The sequence below is a fragment of the Haematobia irritans genome, chromosome 1 (genome assembly GCF_050003625.1).
Source record: "Haematobia irritans isolate KBUSLIRL chromosome 1, ASM5000362v1, whole genome shotgun sequence".
In the NCBI taxonomy this organism is placed as follows: domain Eukaryota; kingdom Metazoa; phylum Arthropoda; class Insecta; order Diptera; family Muscidae; genus Haematobia; species Haematobia irritans.
This window is the reverse complement of record NC_134397.1, coordinates 195688191-195711552: the sequence shown is the minus strand read 5'-3', so window position 1 is coordinate 195711552 and position 23362 is coordinate 195688191. Positions and strand designations below refer to the sequence as shown.

At 30.9% G+C, this 23362-nt stretch overlaps 1 protein-coding gene across 1 annotated transcript in view; it reads right to left on the bottom strand.

The window, feature by feature from the left end:
• The window catches only part of Phyhd1 (Phytanoyl-CoA dioxygenase domain containing 1), a 35658-nt gene extending 23943 nt beyond the window's left edge, over positions 1-11715 (bottom strand). The window contains exon 1 of the mRNA XM_075292475.1: positions 11454-11715. Coding sequence (XP_075148590.1) covers positions 11454-11477 — 24 coding nt within the window. The 5' untranslated portion in view covers positions 11478-11715. The remainder of the gene's footprint in view (positions 1-11453) is intronic.
• Between the last annotated feature and the right edge of the window lie 11647 nt (positions 11716-23362).

Sequence of the window (23362 nt, the reverse complement as noted above, 5' to 3'; positions counted from 1 at the left end):
AATAAACAAAAATCCACAATTTGAACAAAAACAATGAGCTTGCCAATATATTATGAAATTGAGTACAATCTATAGATAAAACCTTTAGATGGTGGAGACAATATCGTAGCTTTGATGGGAAATCTATATATCACAGCAATAAATTAATTGTCGAAATGGATAGATGTGTTGTGAAATATCGCAGTAAAAACGATCTTTGGAGACATATGTTCCGATCCACCAATTTGTGATTTGGGGATATTTGGATAATCTCCAAAGAATTCAAAGTGAGGAGAAATTCATCAACTTATCAATTTTTTATACCCTCCACCATAGGATGGGGGGTACATTAACTTTGTCATTCCGTTTGTAAAACATCGAAATATTGCTCTTAGACTCCATAAAGTATATATATTCTGGGTCGCGGTGAAATTCTGAGTCGATCTGAGCATGTCCATCCGTCCGTCCGTCTGTTGAAATCACGCTAACTTCCGAACGAAACAAGCTATCGACTTGAAACTTGGCACAAGTAGTTGTTATTGATGTAGGTCGGATGGTATTGCAAATGGGCCATATCGGTCCAATTTTACGTATAGCCCCCATAGAAACCGACGCTCAGATTTGGCTTGCAGAGCCGCTTGGAGGAGCAAAATTCATCCGATCCGGTTGAAATTTGGTACATGGTGTTAGTATATGGTCTCTAATAACCATAGGTTAGGTTAGGTTATGTGGCAGCCCGATGTATCAGGCTCACTTAGACTATTCAATCCATTGTGATACCACAGTGGTGAACTTCTCTCTTATCACTGAGTGCTGCCCGATTCCATGTTAAGAGCAATGACAAGGGACCTCCCTTTTATAGCCGAGTCCGAACGGCGTTCCACATTCCAGTGAAACCACTTAGAGAAGCTTTGAAACCCTCAGAAATGTTACCAGCATTACTGAGGTGGGATAATCCACCGCTGAAAAACTTTTTGGTGTTCGGTCGTAGCAGGAATCGAACCCACGACCTTGTGTATGCAAGGCGGGCATGCTAACCATTGCACCACGGTGGCTCCCCTCTAATAACCATGCAAAAAGTGGTCCATATCGGTTCATAATTATATATAGCCCCCATATAAACCGATCCCCAGATTTGGCTTGCGGAGCCCCTAAGAGAAGCAAATTTCATCCGATCCGGCTGAAATTTGGTACATGGTCTTAGTATATGGTTTCTAACAACCATGCAAAAACATGGTCCACATCGGTCCATAATTATATATAGCCCCCATATAAACCGATCCCCAGATTTGGCTTGCGGAGCCTCTAAGAGAAGCAAATTTCATCCGATCCGGCTGAAATTTGGTACATGGTGTTAGTATATGGTCTGTAATAACCATGCAAAAATTGGTCCACATCGGTCCATAATTATATATAGCCCCCATATTAAGCGATCCCCAGATTTGACCTCCGGAGCCTCTAAGAGAAGCAAATTTCATCCGATCCGGCTGAAATTTGGTACATGGTGTTAGTATATGGTCTCTAAAAACCATGCAAAAATCGTTCCATAATTATATATAGCCCCCATATAAACCGATACCCAGATTTGAACTCCGGAGCCCCTTGAAAGAGCAAAATTCACCCAATCCGGTTGAAATTCGGTACGTGGTGTTAGTATATGATCTCTAACAACCATGCAAAAATTGGTCCATACCGGTCTTAATTATATATAACCCAATTTAAACCGATCCCCAGATTTGACCTCTGGAGCTCTTGGAGGAGCAAAATTCATCCGATCCGGTTGAAATTTGGTACATTGGGATAGTACATGGCCGCTACCAACCATGTCAAAATTGGTCCGTATCGGTCTATAGTTATATATAGCCGATCCCCAAAAATAATCTACCCATATTTTATTTCTATAGAAAATTTTGTCAAAATTTTATTTCTATAGAAAGTTTTATCAAAATTTTATTTCTATAGAAAGTTTTATCAAAATGTTATTTCTATAGAAAATTTTGTTAAAATTTTATTATTATAGAAAATTTTGTCAAAATTTTATAACTATACAAAATTTTGTCAACATTTTATTTCTATAGAAAAATTTGTCAAAATTTTATTGCTATAGAAAGCTTTATCAAAAGTTTATTTCTATAGAAAATTTTGTAAAAATTTTATTTCTATTAAAAATTTTGTCAAACTGAATTATATACGTATTTAATCGGCTTTTTTTTGTTTAATATATACCCCGTATGGACTAACTTACAATTGAAAAGACCAATTACTTCGATTGTGGATGATAGTCTTTAGTACAAGTTTCTATGCAGTCCATGGTTGAGGGTGGGTACATAAGATTCGGCCTGGCCGAACTTACGGCCGTATATACTTGTTTTGTATTAAGCTTTGAAGTCATGCATTAGGTTAGGTTAGGTGGCAGCCCGATGTATTAGGCTCACTTAGACTATTCAGACCATTGTGATACCACAGTGGTGAACTTCTTCTTATCACTGAGTGCTGCCCGATTCCATGTTAAGCTTAATGACAAGGGACCTCCTTTTTATAGCCGAGTCCGAACGTCGTTCCACTTTGCAGTGAAACCACTTAGAGAAGCTTTGAAACCCTCAGAAATGTCACTAGCATAACTTAGGTGGGATAATCCACTGTTGAAAAACTTTTTGGTGTTCGGTTATGCCCTGGACGTTAATTTGTAAACTTTAATATTTAACATGTTGATACGACCGTGAGTTCGCCCACGCCGAATCTTTTGTCCCCCCACCATTGATTGAGTCGAATTACTTGGGTTTTGGTAAAACTTGCCGATGGCAAGGTATCTAAAAACTTCTTAGCATACACTCAAAAAAAGTGAACCCTCTATTTCTCTAAATCCAATTTAACTTTTTTACTCTAATATTTTTTAACGTATGTTAGTTAAATGAATTAAAAAACGGGGGGAAAATATACACAAATGAAGCATAAAGATTTACTAAATTCGTACTTCTAACAAAATAGTTCATTGTTTCTTTAAATTTGTAAATTTTACTAAAAATGCGCCCATCTTGAACTTTGAACTCCAATTTTTTCCTTCAAACTGCAAAATTTTCTTTAACAAGTGGAAAAAATTAATTATGATAAATACATTTTCTTTAATTTGTCGGAAAATATTTACTTATTTTTGTGATATTGGCGTGATGTCAGCGTTTGTAAAATTTTCTAAAAATAATTTACATTTTCCAAATTAACCAAATTTTTTGTTCTGGTGGATTCACAGTTTTTTTCAGTATATGGAAGCAATTAAATATCTATATAAGAAAATTCAATTTTTGATCGGGGTCTATAGAGGAGCCTATAAATAACCCATTTTCGCATGACAACAAACCCAGGCTCGAAGCAAAAAAAAATTTCAAATTGAAAATATTTAGATAATAAGAAAATAAAAGTGTAATAAAAAAAATGATGAAAATAAAATGTGAAATTTGTGGAATTTTTTTTATTTTCTTTAAATCTCATCATACTTCCAATGCAGAACTCCATCCTACGATAAGCCCATGTAAAATTCATTAAAAATGGTACAAGTTTGCAGTACTTCCGAATCACAAATTGGGAATCCAAATTACTGTTTGGGAAGGTCTTTGTTGCTGGAATACAATTTAAAAATAAAAATCTCTACGAATATCCTATAAATTTTTCATCGATTTGCTTCATACTCATAAATTCAAATAAGGAAACATTTTACCACACAACCATGATGACAAGCAACTACGAATGTTCTATAATCGGGAAAACAACATAGCTGTGGGTGTTTAAGATGAACAACAAAAAACATGAATCCCTTTTGCATTCATTATAATCCATTTAAAGAAATATTTCTTTGTTTAAAAATCAATTTTCCATGAATATCAAAATGTTGAAGATGAAAAACCTCAATAGCATATCAACAAAATGTAGTCATACTATAAACAAACAATAAAAAAATCATCCAAATCATTATACCCTCTCGTAGCAAAGAAAAATCTATAAATTTGTACACTGAAAATAATTTCTAGAAAATGGCCACATTTGAAGGAAAAGAAAACATTGACAAAAATCTGTAAATTTTGTGTCCGAATTTCTTACATTAATGTGGGTACTATTTTCGGTTTCCACGGTTACTTTTTGAATCAACAAATTTAAAAAAGTAAAATATTATGACATAACTGCCGTGGAAAAACGGAGCAGAAAAAAAGAAAAAAGGGAGTATAATTTCCAGAATTACTATCATTCCCAATTTGATATATTTTTGGCAAAATTATAGCGGTGCGAGCGATGTTCATGCAATCTAGTATGACGACTTAGAATGTTAGCAGTCGAATAGTACATAGATAAACATACGGTAATGATATCACGGCTGCCACTCGAGCTAAAAATAATTTATCAAAATTTAGAAAAAATTTTACCAAAAAACTACGAAACAAAAAAAAAATATTATTTTGTAAAAATTTTATTTCTATAAAAATTTTGTCATTATTTTGTTACTACAGAAATTTTAGTCCTAATCTTAGTTGTGTTCCTTTACGTACTACTAGTTACCACTTTTACTAGTTTTTACTAGAAACCGTTCCTCAACCCCAAAAAATAGTAAAAGTAGTAAACAATTTTAAGAGAACAATGTCAAAATGCATGTCTCTTTTAAAATTTTTTTACTACAAGTTACTCGACAAATTCTTTCGAGTAAAAGTTGTAGATATGTCATGACAAAAATAATTATTTGTTTTCAAATTTTCAAACTAAAGTAGTTCCAAATAGCTTTTTTTTTTTGGAAATAATTCTGTAACTTTTTAATGGATTAAGATATCATCATAATTTTTTCTTTGTGCCAAAGCTGAAATGTTTTTCTCTATATATAGAGGTTTGTAGGTCCCTAGTGGATTCACGGGCTGGTCTATAGACGTTGGAAGTTGGACACCTCGGATGTATGAAATTTAGTGTTACTTGGCAAACGCGCAATTATGCACCGATTTTCATGATTTTTGCTTTGCTGGATAGAACTTATAAACTACCATAAAAAGATTTTGTATGTGTGCGAATATATCTAATATTTGCGAGATAGGGCCTTACAATTTATTTTTTTGCAAAATTTGAACAAAGTGGGGTCTGTATTTTGAGTCTAGAAGGACTACATTCCTTATAAAATTCTACGTATTCTGGAGGAAAATTTTGTGCACCTTTGTGCTCTAGATTTAACGTGTAGACTCCACAATTTGGAATTTCGAAACAATGCCGAACCAATACCACTTGTTTCGAAAAAAAGTACCAAAACATTGACCGACCAAATTCGGCACACCCTTTAATGGACCAAAAGTACCTCTACGTTTTGAATTTCATGCAAATCGGATAAAAGTTTTAATGTCTATGTCATGAAGACCCCAATTGGGGGGTCGGTTCATATGGAAGCAAAATCGAAACTTAGGCCGAAGTAGTTCCATCTTCAAAATTGACCTGCATGTAGAAGAAAAACGTGTCTGGTAAAATTTCAGCACTATAGGTTCATTATTGAAGGAAGTAGCCTGATTACAACAGATAGCCAGACAGAGAGACATCGTCTTATAATTTCTCCCTGATCAAGACTATATATACTTTCTATAGTCAGAATTCGTTATTTGTATATGTTACAAACGGAATGAAAAACCCCACCTTATAAGATACTGATATTACTCTACTTTATGGCCCAGAAGCCAGAGTTTTACTTTGATTAAAAATTTTGCAAAAGGAGTACTTTTTATAACAAAGTAAAAACCATAGCTTCTTTCTATCGTAATAAGGATTTCGAAGTTTCCTGCAAAAAATCTGTCATTTGTCAAAAAAATTTCGATTTAATTTACCTACATGTTTTGAAAATATTTATTCAAATCACAATGCTTCTTTTGTTTTTTATTTGACATTTTTACAATTTTTACTATATTTTCGTTCCTGTACATTTAACAAATATAGAAATCTGAGAGGATTTTCAATATTACTCTCTTTTACTACTTTTTACTACGAGTAAAGTAAAGGAACACACTTCTTATTTCCAAAGAAATTTTTTCAAAATTTTTTATCTATAGAAAATGTCAAAATTTTTATAGAGAATTTTGACAAAATTTTATATTTATAGAAAATTGTGTCAAAATCTTATATTTATAGAAAATTTTGTCAAAATTTTATTTTAATAGAAAATTTTATTAAAAATTTTATTTTTATAGAAAATTTTGTCAAATTGTATTTTTATAGAAAATATTGCCAACATTTTACTTTTATAGAAAATTTTGTCAAAATTTTATATTTATAGAAAATTGTGTCAAAATTATATATTTGTAGAAAATTTTATTTTAATAGAAAATTTTATCAAAATTTTATTTTTATAGAAAATTTTGTCAAATTGTATTTTTATAGAAAATATTGTCAACATTTTATTTTTATAGAAAATTTTGTCCAAATTTTTTATAAAAAAAAATTGTCAAAATTTTATTTTTATAGAAAATTTTGTCAAAATTTAAAAAAAATTGTCAAAATTTTATTTTCATAGAAAATTTTAGCAAAATTTTATTTTCATAGAGAATTTTGTCAATTTTATTTTTACAGAAAATTATGTCAAAATTTTATTTTTAGAGAAAAGTTTGTCAAAATTTTTTTTGTATTAAAAATTTTGTCAAAATTTTATTATTATAGAAAATTTTTTCAAAATTTTATTTCTATATAAAAATTTGTCAAAATTTTATTATAGAAAATTTTGTCAAAATTTTATTTTTATAGAAAATAGTGTCAACATTTTATTTTTTTAGAAAATTTTGTCAAAATTTTATTTAAAAAAAATGTCAAAATTTTATTTTTATAGAAAATTTTGTCAAAATTTTATTTAAAAAAAAAATTTTGTCAAAATTTTATTTTAAAAAAATTTTGTCTAAATTTTATTTTGATAGAAATTTTTTTTTGTCTAAATTTTATTTTCATTTTGGCAATAATTTATTTTTATAGAGAATTTTGTCAATTTTTTTTTAGAAAATTGTGTCAAGAAAAAATTGTGTGTAGAAAATGTTGTTAAAATTTTATTTTTATAGAACATTTTGTCAAAATTTTATTTTTGTAGAAAAGTTTGTCAAAATTTTATTTTTATAAAAAATTTTGTCAAAATTTTATTTTTATAGAAAATTTTGTTAATATTTTATTTTTATAGAAAATTTTGTGAAAATTTTATTTTTATAGAAAATTTTGTTAAAATTTTATTTTTATAGAAAATTTTGTCAGGCAGAAATATTTTGCAAAATTTACCAAAACATGAAGAATTCTACCAATCTACCAACCCGTAAAAACTCTACTGTTTTGGTAGAATTCTACCAGCTGTGGCTACCGTGAATGGCATCCGTTACCCTTTAAAAATTTGGCTCGTAATTTAATAGGAAACTTTTGACAAAATATAATGTACTTTGTTTTGACTTTTCTTCTCGGTGTATTCTTAGGCGTATACTGACAAGTGTTTGGTGAAGTGGTGATGAGGGACAAGGGTCTCCTGTTATTCCATAGGGGGATTATTCATTATCCCACGTTTGTTTTATTTATTTTTTTTTTTTAATTTTTGTTTTGGGGGCGATTTATTGTTGCTTTTTGAGGAAAATCGAACAAACGACAATGTCATTATTTTTGGTTTTCATTTTAAAATTTGATGATGATTCTCTTGCTCTAATTATAAATCGCATGATAATGATCTTTTCGATGCGAATGATGACGGCGGCTGTGATTTGTGTTCACCATCAGTGAATACGGAAAATTTCATTAGAATTGAATTTTGTCGATCATCATCGAGAATATTACGTTGGGCTTGCCAACCCACAAATGGTAGTCACCAAAGGTGTGATAGAAAGATGCCGGTGTTTGCCACCACTGTCATTGCTGGCAGCGGCAGGCTGCCACATTTGAAATGTGAACGAAGATGAATTAGTCGGTTAATTTAAATTTAGAATGATACGTAATTAGCCACAATAACAACAACAAACATAATCAATCGGAAATTTAAAAACATCAACAACAAGAAACATCATCCCAACCCACAAGTGAAAAACGCACACCCCATAAAGTGTGCGTGTGTGTGACAATAACATAACGTAAATAAATCTTTGCTCTTTCTCACTCTCACCCTTCTCCCATTATTATATGTTGTCTACCACTACTTGGTGTTGATCTCTTGTATATGCTAAAGGGTGATTCTTTTGAGGTTAGGATTTTCATGCATTAGTATTTGACAGATCACGTGGGATTTCAGACATGGTGTCAAAGAGAAAGATGCTCAGTATGCTTTGACATTTCATCATGAATAGCCGAACGATCTGCCACAACGTCGAATTTTCAGTGAATGGGCCCTAGAAAAGTTGGCAGAAAATCCGCTTTTTTATCGACAAATTTTGTTCAGCGATGAGGCTCATTTCTGGTTGAATGGCTACGTAAATAAGCAAAATTGCCGCATTTGGAGTGAAGAGCAACCAGAAGCCGTTCAAGAACTGCCCATGCATCCCGAAAAATGCACTGTTTGGTGTGGTTTGTACGCTGGTGGAATCATTGGACCGTATTTTTTCAAAGATGCTGTTGGACGCAACGTTACGGTGAATGGCGATCGCTATCGTTCGATGCTAACAAACTTTTTGTTGCCAAAAATGGAAGAACTGAACTTGGTTGACATGTGGTTTCAACAAGATGGCGCTACATGCCACACAGCTCGCGATTCTATGGCCATTTTGAGGGAAAACTTCGGAGAACAATTCATCTCAAGAAATGGACCGGTAAGTTGGCCACCAAGATCATGCGATTTGACGCCTTTAGACTATTTTTTGTGGGGCTACGTCAAGTCTAAAGTCTACAGAAATAAGCCAGCAACTATTCCAGCTTTGGAAGACAACATTTCCGAAGAAATTCGGGCTATTCCGGCCGAAATGCTCGAAAAAGTTGCCCAAAATTGGACTTTCCGAATGGACCACCTAAGACGCAGCCGCGGTCAACATTTAAATGAAATTATCTTCAAAAAGTAAATGTCATGGACCAATCTAACGTTTCAAATAAAGAACCGATGAGATTTTGCAAATTTTATGCGTTTTTTTTTAAAAAAAAGTTATCAAGCTCTTAACAAATCACCCTTTATTAAATACTCCGGCAAAAGAAAAACAAAAGAAAATACTCGAAATTTTTAGTGTTAATTTTACCCCCGCAAAGGTTAACACTATAGTTTGCATTTCTTTGTAGCACTACATTTTAAGAATGTTTTCTTTTTATTGAAATTTGGTATTTTTGGATTAAATATTTAGCTTCTGTAAGGAACTGAGCTTAGGTTCATGTCTTCATTAAATTATTCAAATTAGTGTTGCCAGTATAGGGGATTTTTCGTGGATGGAGACGAAAATGTTGGAGAATTTCCGGAAATTTGGGATGTTTTGGTTTTTCGAAATTTATTGTGTATAAATGAGATTTCAATAATGGTATATATGAAATTACTTTTTCTATATTCTAAAAAATGCAAAATATAAAAAATGTTTGCCTCTCTTTATTCCACGGCATACCTATGGTGTAAACTGAGCATTTGGATTAGAAAGGGACGCATGATCCTATTTGGTATGCCTAAGCGCTAATTTAAATTTTTCATTTTTATTTTTCGAGCATTTATTTAGTAGCCTATTTGCATAAGATCAGAATGATTCGTTCGATGATTCTTTATACCCATAATTATTTCTGATGAAGGCTTGTTTCTCTTGATATTTTGATCACAGTCGTGTTCTGGTTTTATGTTTTGAAATATTGATCTTATTGTAACTCGCAAATTGGTAAACAATTTTTAATTTATTGCGGATTCTATACAGCAGCAATTTATTGGGGATATTTTTGTAAGGAATATTAATTTAAATTGTTTCGAAGGTTTCCCAATATTTGTGGATAAGAACCAATAATAACAACAATACAGTAATCATTAAAAAGTCATTGAGATCATAAAATGGTCGCAATTTTATTTTTTAATGTTTATCTCCGCCACGGCAATTCTATGATGAATATGAATTTAAAATGCGATGGAATTAAGCTAGTACTGTAAATTATAAGATATAAAATCTTGTTTTACTAGCGCCACAAAAAAGCAATAAATAAAATAAATAAAAAAATAATTTCGATATGTCTCCCGCATCCATTTATTTTGGTAGTTCGATAGGTACTGCTGGTATATTTTTGTATATTGTGGTCTAGCGTACAACAATTCGTAACATTTTTGGGTTTTAGCCCGGACTCGACTAAACAAAAATAGGTCCCTTGTCATTGAGCTAAACATTTAATCGGGTAGCACTCAGTGAAAAGATAGAAGCTCACCACTCCACAATGGACTGCACTATCACAATGGACTGAATAGCCTAAGCGTGAACCCTAGACCTCCGGTATAGGATCCAAGACATTTTGCATATGAAAAATATACATTGTCGATGCAATGGGTGCCGCATTTTCTTACTCGGGACATGTGTAACCAAGAGACCAGTGTTTAACGCTGTTAGGTTCCAAATGTGCATACGGTCTGTGTTATCGGCCGGTGAAGTTATGGCCACCGTTTTCTGGAATGTACAAGATGTGATTGACTTTCTGTATTGAAAAAAAGCATCACTTGAGGTAAAGACTACCCGCCTTGCCGAGGTCACATTCGGATACGGCCCTTTTGATTGGTTTAACCCTTGGGTACAAATATCAGTTGAATGAGAAACCTTTTTATGTTTGCCAGAATTTTGAAACACGGTGTTATCTTAGACCCACAATGAGAGATGTCATATATGGATTACATAGGTTAATATTTTGATAAAGCACTCATATCGACCTTTATTCGGTTACTATTTTATGAATACCTAAAAATCACAAATTTTCAAGATATTTTTCAAAAAATTTAGAACTGAGATCAAATGTGCTAAAGATGATTTCAGTTCATAATTATTATATCCAATATTTATTATAGAACCCTATTTTAAGATAACTCTATGTACTCTGATTAAACGTCTTTTCTAGTGTGCAGCGGCAATAAGAATTTTGGATTTTTATAGTATTTCTTCTATAAAGTCTTTCTATTATCTAGATGGTGTATTTTCGAACCCATTGGTTTCGAAAATTGATATGTAAAAATTTATTTACACTGCAGCTGTATAAAAAAGTCCAATGATTCAAATCCATTGCGAATTTAGTGGTGTTTTAATATTTTGAGGCTGGAGCTTTACTTTAATATATATTGAAAGACATAAATTATAAGATACATTAGTATCCAATTATATGTAGAAACCGGCTACATTGCATGATTTTTTTTTTTAATTTAAGAAAAAAATCTTTTTGCACACGAAAAATCTAAATAATGAAAAATGTTCTTTCATTTCAAATCAAAATCATACAAGAGATTTTGAATGTTTTAGAAAAATCTTATTTCTTTGATGTTTTGTTTAAATGTAAATAAATTTAAATATTATAAAAATTCAGTTACAAACCTCATCCAATAATGTGCTATGCATTTTGATAATATGATTCACAAGATATTTCTATAAAATTGCACTAAGTTTGTTTCTTTTTTGTATTTCTAAAACAGAAAAAAATATTTTTCGTTTTCAACACTTGATTCCGAATTCGCTATAAATTTAATTTATATTATCGTTGACTTATAAATTTTCTATATAATTTTCTTAATATTTATTTATTTTTTTTTATAATTTGTTGTGCTCTATTATTTTGCCTGTGCTCTGTTAAACGTTTAGCTATGAACTGAATTAATTCGATTTTGGAAAATATGAAAAGACTTCTCCCTCTCTATTTAGAAGGCATCTATCTCTTATAGATTCTGCTACTGTGTATGTTCTATGAACGACGAAGAAAGAAAAAAAAACAACAAAAATTCACTAGCACGAATAGTAGCAGAAACATTAACGACAGCTAAGCATATTACGATCATATGGTAAATCAAAACCGACAGGCACTCTATATAATCTCGCGCCAAACATTTAAATTCTATCTCCGCTCTGAGAGGAAATAATCTGAATATTTTCTTTTGTCGCGTTGGTGTAATTGTAACTTGGTGGCTGTGGTGTCTGCTTGTTATAACTTGAGATTGGAATTGCTCAGTACTTGATAGCTCACATATGTGCATGTCTGAAAGTCTGACAGTGTACAATTATTACAGAGAACATATGGACATATGTTTTCTCTGTTTGCTGTTACTTAACATAAGTGTTATTGGGTCTGGCATATGGGATTTTCCATTGAGATGAAATATATGGAAAATTCAGCAGCGCATATTAAATTGGAATATATTCGATCACGGATGGCGCACTGAAAAAAAGCATGCCCGGTTCCAAAATTTTTTTTCTTCCTTTAAAAACGAGTTAACGACAAGTTTATTTTCAAAATTTAGACTCGAGTTCTAGTAGAAATTATGCTATGTTTCAAGTAAAAAACGTCTTTAAAATCTTTGAAAAACATGTTCTATTTTGAACGATTTTTTGCTTTGTAGTCAAGATGAAAAAAAACAACAAATTTAAAGACAATTTCATTAATTTTAAAGAATTTTTAAAGTCAAGTTAACCTTACCCCAAAAAATTTTTCTTTCATGTTATGATACCCATTTTTAAGTCAAATCACTTAATTATAAAGACAATACGACTTCATTAAAAAGTTTATAGAATTTTGGACAAAGAAAAAAAACTTTATATTAGAGAAAGACGTCGTTTATGCTAAGCAAAATTTGCATTCGCATTTTAAGGGCATGAAATCTTTGGCCTCACGATAATATTTTTTTCCGTGCGGTTGTCTCTCGTACCAAAAATAATCTAGCAAAATTTTAAGAAAAAATTTACTAAAAAACTACGAAATAAAAAAAAATCTTATTTTGATCAAAATTTTGTGATTAGTATGAAAAAAGGTTTTTTCTTCGAAAGAAATGTTTTATTATTTCATTTTTTTCAGTTACTACTTCTACAAAAATGGAGAACTTACTCACAATGGACTTTTATAGTGGGACCTAATGCGAAAATCAAAACTTTTAAAAATATTGAATTTATAGAAATTTTGTCAAAATTTTATTTCTATAGAAAATTTTGTCAACATTTTATTTCTGTAGGAAATTTTGTCAAAATTTGATTTCTTTAGAAAATTTTGTCAAAGTTTTATTTCTTTAGAAAACTTTGTCAAAATTTTATTTCTTTAGAAGGTTTTGTCAAAATTTTATTTCTTTAGAAAATTTTCTCAAAATTTTATTTCTTCAGAAAATTCTGTTAAAATTTTATTTCTAAAGAAAATTTTGTCGAATTTATTCTGATAATTGGTTGATAGTTTTGTTGCAAGTAGAGGATGCTGATGAGGAATGTGGTAATCATAGACCAAGGAAGGTATAGACAACGAAAGTGAATTCAAAGCGCTGTAGTTTGTTTGCACCCCGTAGAGGGCTCTTTTTCGTCTGCCATTGAGTGATTTTTTTAATTTGGCTTTAATTTGTTTTCTTTCCTTTGTTTTCTTGATGAAAAACCAAATATTGTAAAAGCATATAAAATTCTATACATCCACACCTTTTTTGTAATGCAAGTTGACTGATTTGTACGGTAATTTTCGTTTTCCAAAACGAAATTGAGTCACTTGACTGCGCAATTGAGTGGAATGACTGCGCACTGCAAATAAACAAAACCATGGTGAATTATCAAGGTATGTCTCTATTTTAATTGGTCTATGGTGGTAATTCCGAAACATCTGTACATCCAACAAAATCTTGCAGTCTATAGGGCTTTGCCCAAATAAATTTGACAAGCATACTTTTCCTCTGTTGGTTCAGCTACACTTATAGTCTAGTCAATGCATGGTTTTAAGCTGAGATCAAAAACAACAAAAAATTTATTCTTATAGAAAATTTTGTCGAAATTGTATTTCTACAGAAATGAAATTTTGTCAAAATATTATTTCTAAAGAACATTTTGACGAAATTTTAGTATACCCTCTTTGTCATTCCGTTTGTAACACATCGAAATATTGCTCTAAGACCCAATAAAGTATATATATTCTGGGTCGTGGTGAAATTCTGAGTCGATCTGAGCATGTCCGTCCGTCCGTCCGTCCGTCTGTTGAAATCACGCTAACTTCCGAACGAAACAAGCTATCGACTTGAAACTTGGCACAAGTAGTTGTTATTGATGTAGGTCGGATGGTATTGCAAATGGGCCATATCGGTCCACTTTTACGTATAGCCCCCATATAAACGGACCCCACAATTTGGCTTGCGATTGCTCTAAAAGAAGCAAATTTCATCCGATCCGGCTGAAATTTGGTACATGGTGTTAGTATATGGTGTCTAATAACCATGCAGAAATTGGTCCATATCGGTCCATAATTACATATGCCCCCATATAAACTGATCCCCCGATTTGGCTTGCGGAGCCTCTAAGAGAACCAAATTTCATCCGATCCGGCTGAAATTTGGTACATGGTGTTGATATATGTTCTCTAATGACCATGCAGAAATTGGTCCACATCGGCCCATAATTATATATAGCCCCCATATAAACCGATCCCCAGATTTGACCTCCGGAGCCTCTTAGAGGAGCAAAAGTCATCCGATTGAAACTTGGTACGTGGCGTTAGTATATTGTCTCTAACAACCATGCCAAAATTGGTCCATATCGGCCCATAATTATATATAGCCCCCATATAAGCCGATCCCCAGATTTGACCTCCGGAGTGTCTTAGAGGAGCAAAATTCATCCGATCCGGTTGAAATTTGGTACGTGGTGTTAGTATATGGTCTCTAACAACCATGCAAGAATTGGTCCATATCGGTCCATAATTATATATAGCCCCCATATAAACCTTTCCCCAGATTTGATCTCCGGAGCCTCTTGGAGCAGCAAAATTCATCCGATCCGGTTGAAATTTGCAACGTGGTGTTAGTATAAGGCCGCTAATAATCATGCCAAAATTGGTCCGTATCGGTCTATAGTTATATATAGCCGATCCCCAATCACACAAAAATTGGTCCATATCGGTTCATAATCATGGTTGCCACTAGAGCCAAAAATAATGTACCAAAATTTTATTTTTGTAGAAAACATTGTCAAAATATTATTTCTATAGAAAATTTTGTCAAGATTTTATTTCTATAGAAAATTTTTTCCAAATATTATTTCTATAGAAAATTTTTTCCAAATATTATTTCTATAGAAAATTTTGTCAAAATTTAATTTTTATAGAAAATTTTGTCAAAATTTTATTTTTATAGAAAATTTTGTCAAAATTTTATTTCTATAGAAAATTTTTTCCAAATTTTATTTCTATAGAAATTTTTTTCCAAATTTTACTTCTATAGAAAATGTTGTCAAAATTTTATTTTCTCAAAATTGTATTTCTATAGAAACTTTAAACTTAATTATATACGTATTTAATCGGCCTTTTTAGTTTAATATATACCACGTATGGACTATGTGGTATATATTACGGTGTTAGGATGTTTTAAGATTCCTTGCCATCGGCAAGTGTTACCGCAACCCAAGTAATTCGATTGTGGATGACAGTCTTCAGTAGAAGTTTCTACGCAATCCATGGTGGAGGGTTCATAAGCTTCGGCCTGGTCGAACTTACGGCCGTATATACTTGTTTTTATAGTAATTTTTGTCGAAATTTTATTTATTTAGAAAATATTGTAAGAATTGTACTTCTTTGGAAATGAAATTTTGTCAAAATATTATTTCTAAAGAACATTTTGTCAAAATTTTATTTTTATAGAAAGTTTTGTCGAAATTTTATTTCTATAGAAAATTTTGTCTAAATTTTTATTCCTAAAGGAAATAGGTGTTGTACCTATTAGTTGGAGAGGAATATTGTGCATAATCTATCAAAAACTCCAAGAATTCTACCAAACTACCAAACAGTAGAAAATTTGCCATTTTTAGTAAAGGTGTCAGCGATGCAAGACAAATGTTTTAAAATGTAAGAAAAAGAATTAAAAATATCAAATTTTTCACAGTTGTTGTTTTTTTTTTATCAATATTATGTTGGTCTAATTATTGGAAGTCAATCATCAATTTTTGAGATAAAGTTTCAACCAACATGACAAAATAAAAAAATAAAGTATAAATATTTTTATGTTCCGAGTACATCATTCCAGTATCCTCCATGTGTAATCTATTGTATCCTTTAGTATATATCGGCTGATAGATTTTCCAGTAATATTCGATTATTGTATACAAAATTTTCTCTACTCAAATACCTTGAATAATTGAGTAATGGAGTATTACGAGCAAAAAATTCTAACAAACATGTTTAAATATTTCTCTACATATTGTGCTCTATAATGGAGGATATATACATGCGAAGGTCGACAAACTTAATGCATAAACTCAGTGTATATTATACGAATATTATTGAAACGTTCACCATATAAAAATGTTTAGCTACGTGTTTTTGTGTAAAATGAAACCCGGTTCAAGTTTTTGCAAAAACTAAAATTCTCATGGATACCATTACATGTGCAAGACATTTATTTCTTTATTAAAAGTAAAATTCTGATATTATTTATTTTATTGCATGACATTATTACTTTGTCATGGCTTATAAAGTGACAATGGTATGGTAACAATAAGTCCATTATAATACAACATGAACTAAAAATAGATATTACATAGTGTATTTCTACTTTTTTTTTATCATAGAATCCATACAAATATAACCTTATACAGAGGTAATCTGAATGTTTTATAAAATCTAAACAGCTGATTTGAATTCCAAAGTATAATTTATATATACCATCATAGACCAAGACAATGTAAAGACGTCTTATATCAATTCACACCGCTGTGGTTTATCTGCACGCCGTAGATGGCACGTTTTCGTCAGCAAATGAGTGATTTTTAATTTATCTTTAATTTTGTTATCTTTCACTAAAAAAAAAAAACAGTGAACCCCAAGAAAAATGTTAGAAAATTGACATATCATAAAAATAATTAAATATTTTTCGACAAATTCAAGACAATTTATTAGACATAATTAATTTTATTTTTTTACTATACACTTAAAACTTAAGTCGGCTAATGGCCTGGGGTGGAACACAATGTTAGTAAAAATAAAAATATGGGAAATATTTTTTTGGCAACTTCGCAAAAGTGTATTTATTAATTATCGGTCGATATATATGTATTAGAATTATAGGAAAAGTTAAATCATTTTTACAAGTTTTCGACTTAAATAGCAGTGGCGATTTTATATGGGAAATGTTGGTATTTTGGCCATTTTTGCCGAAATCAGAAAAACATATACATATATGGAAGCTATGTCTACATTTTAACCGATTTCAATCAAATTTGGCATGTATAGCTACAATTTTAATTCCTGTACACAATTTCACGAAAATCGGATTACAACTTTGACCTCTGTGGGAATATGAGTATAAATCATACGAAAGATATATATGAGAGTTATATCTAAATCTGAACCGATTTCAATAAAAATATATCAATAACGTTAATACCTACATATGCAAAGTTTCACGTAGATCAGAGTAAAAATTTGGCCTCTGTGGTTATATGAGTGTAAATCGGTTGAAGAATATATATGGGAGCTATATCGAAAATTGAACCGATATCAACCAAAATTGAAATTCTACTCGTTATTTCTATTCCCTGTACAAAATTTAAAGCAAATTAGGGCAAAATCCTGGCTTCTGGGGTCATATAAGTGCATATCGGGCGAAAGATATATATAGGATCTATATCTAAATCTGAACCGATTTCAACCAAATTTGGCACACTTTACGACAATATCATTTGCACTTCTTGTGCAAAATTTAAAGCAAATCAGGCTGAAATTCTGGCTTCCATATTAGCATATATCGGGCGAAAGATATATATGGGAGCTACATCTAAAATTGAACAGATTTCTTCCAAAATCAATAGTGTTCTATTTTGGCCTAAAACACATATCTGTGCCAAATTTGAAGTCGACTGGGCTTAAATTGCGATCTAGACTTTGATTACAAACAGTGTTGCCAGTATTGGGGATATATTTTGTGGGGAATTTTTCGAGAAATCGGTATAACTTTTTTTTAACAAAATTTTATATATATATATATATATATATATATATATATATATATATATATATATATATATATATATATATATATATATATATATATATATATATATATATATATATATATATAAGTGCAAATGATATTGTCGTAAAGTGTGCCAAATTTGGTTGAAATCGGTTCAGATTTAGATATAGATCCTATATATATCTTTCGCCCGATATGCGCTTATATGACCCCAGAAGCTAGGAAGCCCTAATTTGCTCTAAATTTTGTACAGGGAATAGAAATAACGAGTAGAATTTCAATTTTGGTTGATATCGGTTCAAATTTCGATATAGCTCCCATATATATTCTTCAATCGATTTACAATCATATAACCACAGAGGCCAAAGTTTCACTCTGATCTACGTGAAACTTTGTATATGAGGTAGTAGAATTAAGATTCTTGATATATTTTGGTTGAAATTTGTTCAGATTTAGATATAACTCCCATATATATCTTTCGCATGATTTATACTTATATTGCCACAGAGGTCAAAGTTGTAATCCGTTTACGTGAAATTGTGTACAGGAATTAAAATTGTTGCTATGCATGCCAAATTTGGTTGAAATCGGTTAAGATGTAGTTATAGCTTGTATATGTTTTCTGATTTCGGCAAAAATGGCCAAAATACCAACATATAAAAACGCCACTGCTAAGTCGAAAACTTGTAAAAATTACTTAACTTTTCCTATAATTCTAATACATATCTATCGACCGATAAATCATAGTACACTTTTGCGAAGTTGCAAAAAAAAAATATTTCCCATATTTTTGTTTTTACTAACATTGTGTTCCACCCCAGGCCATTAGCCGACTTAAGTTTTAAGTAAAGGGTGATTCTTTTGAGGTTAGGATTTTCATGCATTAGTATTTGACAGATCACGTGGGATTTCAGACATGGTGTCAAAGAGAAAGATGCTCAGTATGCTTTGACATTTTATCATGAATAGACTTACTAACGAGCCACAACGTCGAATTTTCAGTGAATGGGCCCTAGAAAAGTTGGCAGAAAATCCGCTTTTTTATCGACAAATTTTGTTCAGCGATGAGGCTCATTTCTGGTTGAATGGCTACGTAAATAAGCAAAATTGCCGCATTTGGAGTGAAGAGCAACCAGAAGCCGTTCAAGAACTGCCTATGCATCCCGAAAAATGCACTGTTTGGTGTGGTTTGTACGCTGGTGGAATCATTGGACCGTATTTTTTCAAAGATGCTGTTGGACGCAACGTTACGGTGAATGGAAACGGTATAACTTTTTTTTAACAAAATTTTATATATATATATATATATATATATATATATATATATATATATATATATATATATATATATATATATATATATATATATATATATATATATATATATATATATATATATATATATATATATATATATATATATATATATATATATATATATCAAATTTTGTCAAAATTTTATTTGTATAGACAATTTTGCCAAAGTTTTATTTCTATGGAAAATTTTGTCAAAATTTTATTTTTATAGGGAATTTTGTCAAAATTCTATTTCTATAGAAAATTTTGCCAAAATTTTATTTCTATAGAAAATTTTGCCAAAATTTTATTTCTATAAAAAAATTTGTCAAAACTTTATTTCTATAGAAAATTTTGTCAAAATTTTATTTCTATAGAAATTTTTGTCAAAATTTTATTTCTATCGAAAATTTTGTCAAAATTTTATTTCTATAGAAAATTTTGTCAAAATTTTATTTCTATAGAAAATTTTGTCAAAATTCTATTTCTATAGACAATTTTGACCAATTTTTTTTGTCAAAATTTTACTTCTATAGAAAATGTCGCCAAAATTTTATTTCTATAGAAAATTTTGTCAACATTTTATTTTTATAGAAAATTTGTCAACATTTTATTTCTATAGAAAATTTTGTCAAAATTTTATTTCTATAGAAAATTTTGTCAAAATTTTATTTTTATACCATGCGCCACACTGTGGAACAGGGTATTATAAGTTAGTGCATATGTTTGTATCACCCAGAAAGAGACGAGATAGGCACATGGTGTCTTTGGCAATAATACTCAGGGTGGGTCCCTGAAACGATATAACCATGTCCGTCCGTCCGTCTGTCTGTGAACACATTTTTGTGATCAAAGTCTAGGTCGCAATTTAAGTCCAATCGCCTTCAAATTTGGCACATGTTCCTAATTTGGGTCAGAATAGAACCCTATTGATTTTGGAAGAAATCGGTTCAGATTTATATATAGGTCCCATGATATTTAAATGTATGTATGTGGGACGAACCTTTAAATATAGCATCCAACATATTTGACGGATGTGCTATGGTATCGAAAATTTAGATCTACGAAGTGGTGCAGGGTATAATATAGTCGGCCCCGCCCGACCTTAGACTTTCCTTACTTGTTTCTTACTATCATTGTGTTTCACCCTAGTGCATTAGCCGACTTAAATTTTGAGTCTATAGAATTTGTAGAAGTCTATAAAATTCTGTCCAGATCGAGTGATATCTAAATGTATGTATTTGGGACAAACCTCTATATATTCAGCACCCAACAAATTTGACGGATGTGATATGGTATCGAAAATTTAGATCTACAAAGTGGTGCAGGGTATAATATAGTCGGCCCCGCCCGACTTTAGACTTTCCTTACTTGTTATAGATAATTTTGTCAACATTTTATTTCTATAGATAATTTTGTCAAAATTTTATTTCTATAGATAATTTTGTCAAAATTTTATTTCTATTGAAAATTTTGTCAAAACTTTACTTTTATAGAAAATTTTGTCAAAATTTTATTTCTTTAGATAATTTTGTCAAAATTATATTTCTATTGAAAATTTAGCCACAATTTTAATACTATAGAAAATTTGTCAAATTTTTATTCCTTTAGATAGTTATCGCATAATTTTATTTCTATATAAAATTAAAAAAAAAAAATCTTCCTATACAAAATTTTGACCAAATTTTATTTCTATAGAAAGTATTGTTAAAAATGTATTTCTATAGAATTTTTTTGGCAAAATTTTATTTCTATTTATATTTTTAAACAATTTTCTTCCTATACAAAATTTTGACAAAATTTTATTTCTATAGAAATTTTTGGCAAAATTTTATTTCTACAGAAATTTTTGTCAAAAATTTTTTTTTCTATAGAAAATTTAAAAAAAAAAATACTGATTTGACGAAAATGAACCAAAATCAACCAAACTCCAGTTGGACCGACCATCGGAGCAAATTTAAAAATTAATAATTTTCTGGACCAATTTTGGTCCGATCTATCTCGTATCCTTCTGGGTGCTGCAAACGTATGCACTAACTTATAATACCCTGTTCCATATCTTACTTCAACGAACTACGACATTAACAGAGGGACGCAAATTTTAAAGATTCGTGTCCTAGGTTAGGTTAGGTTGGGTTAGGTGGCAGCCCGATGTATCGGCTCACTTAGACTATTCAGTCCATTGTAATACCACATTGGTGAACTGCTCTCTTATCACTGAGTGCTGCCCGATTCCATGTTAAGCTCAACAACAAGGGACCTCCTTTTTATAGTCGAGTCCGAACGGCGTTCCACATTGCAGTGGAACCACTTAGAGAAGCTTAGAAACACTCAGAAACGTCACCAGCATTACTGAGGTGGGATAATCCACCGCTGAAAAACTTTTTGGTGTTCGGTCGAAGCAGGTATCGAACCCACGACCTTGTGTATGTGTTAATTGCGTATCCTGAAATTACGGTTATATAATCTTTCATATTAGGTTAATATATAACAACCACACCCAAACTAAACTAACCCCTATTCTACAAAATCCTCTACAAATTTGATCGAAATAAAATAATTTAGAAATTTATTATAACATTCTGGATAACAATCATTTTGAATATTTTGCGAAATATTGTATGTCAATCAAAGAGGATAAATTTTAATATCTTTGAATATAGATGAAATTTATTAGGCAAAAGAAAACAACAACAATAAAATGAAAAATTGCAATAAATGTATTTGATAATAGCGTTGATAGGTTCAATTGTCCAATGCGGAGAATACATAGAAAACAAGAGGCTTTTGTCCAAAATCTAAACAAAAATATTATTATAATATTTTGATGTCAAAATCATTATCGCATATTTATTTTATGTATTCTTGAGTATTTATTAATATTTTTTTTGTTTTGAATAGTTGTTGTTTTGTTGAATATTTCTTAATTATCAGCAAGAGTACTTTCACACCACAACTGTGGCTGATGGTGGGCCATCGTCAATTTCAAGTTCGTTTGCTTGATTTCACTAAGGCTTCAGTTGTGCGAACAATTGTGATCGCTGGTGGTGGTTTTACTGATTGTTAGGTTTTGAGTTGGCGATTATATTAATTAAGCCCATCGCGACCACTAGCGTCGCCTCCGACAATCGTTCATTGGATAATCTCTCCCTATCTCAATTGAAGTGAGATTTCTAAAAAATCATAAAACCTTAAAATTGCGCTTCTTTGACATACAGACATAAATTCACAGCACAGTACAATCGAAATGACCTTGGAATTAAATAAACAAAACATCAAAGAAAACGTTTTTTTTTAGAAGTCATGTACTTCTGATTTCAGATGGATGCATTGCATACACGTACAGCAAAAATATTATCCTCATCACTAAGAGCACAATGAAGATAATCGAATTGGTGTGTTTGGATGAATTTGAGATTTTTTATTAAAAATGTTGAATGCAAAAAAGAGGATGTTTTTTATCGTAAACAAGCTTTTGTGGTCAATAGTTCATCTTATACGATTGTTATACAATGCGATAGGAAAAATGTCAACAATATTTACTTCATTAAATTTTTAATTGATTCATTTAAGTTCTTATAACTTGGTTTTTTCGTAAGAAGCGATCGACGAGGGCCCAAAAACCTTAAAATAAAACTTACGATTTATGAGTTATTAAACCAACCGGTAGAGGTTTTTATTGATGGTCGTTCCTATTGTAAAGGGTGATTTTTTAAGAGCTATGGGGAAAATTTTTCAAAAATTTAATGTTTAAGTACGGCCCAATGAAGGCACCAGATCAAAAACCGCACCAAACTGTGACTTTTTCTGGACGCATTCGTACCTTTTGCATGGCTTCTGTCTGATCTTCACTCCAGAATCAGCTACCCAGCCAAAAAATTGCAAGTTCTTCTAAAGGTAAAACTTTAAAAGCACTTCCAAAATGTCTTCCCAAAGATGTTCTTTATTTTAAGTGCATAGGAATTTCTTTTGAGTACATTTTTTTACATTTTTGGTGAAATTCTGAGTCGATCTGAG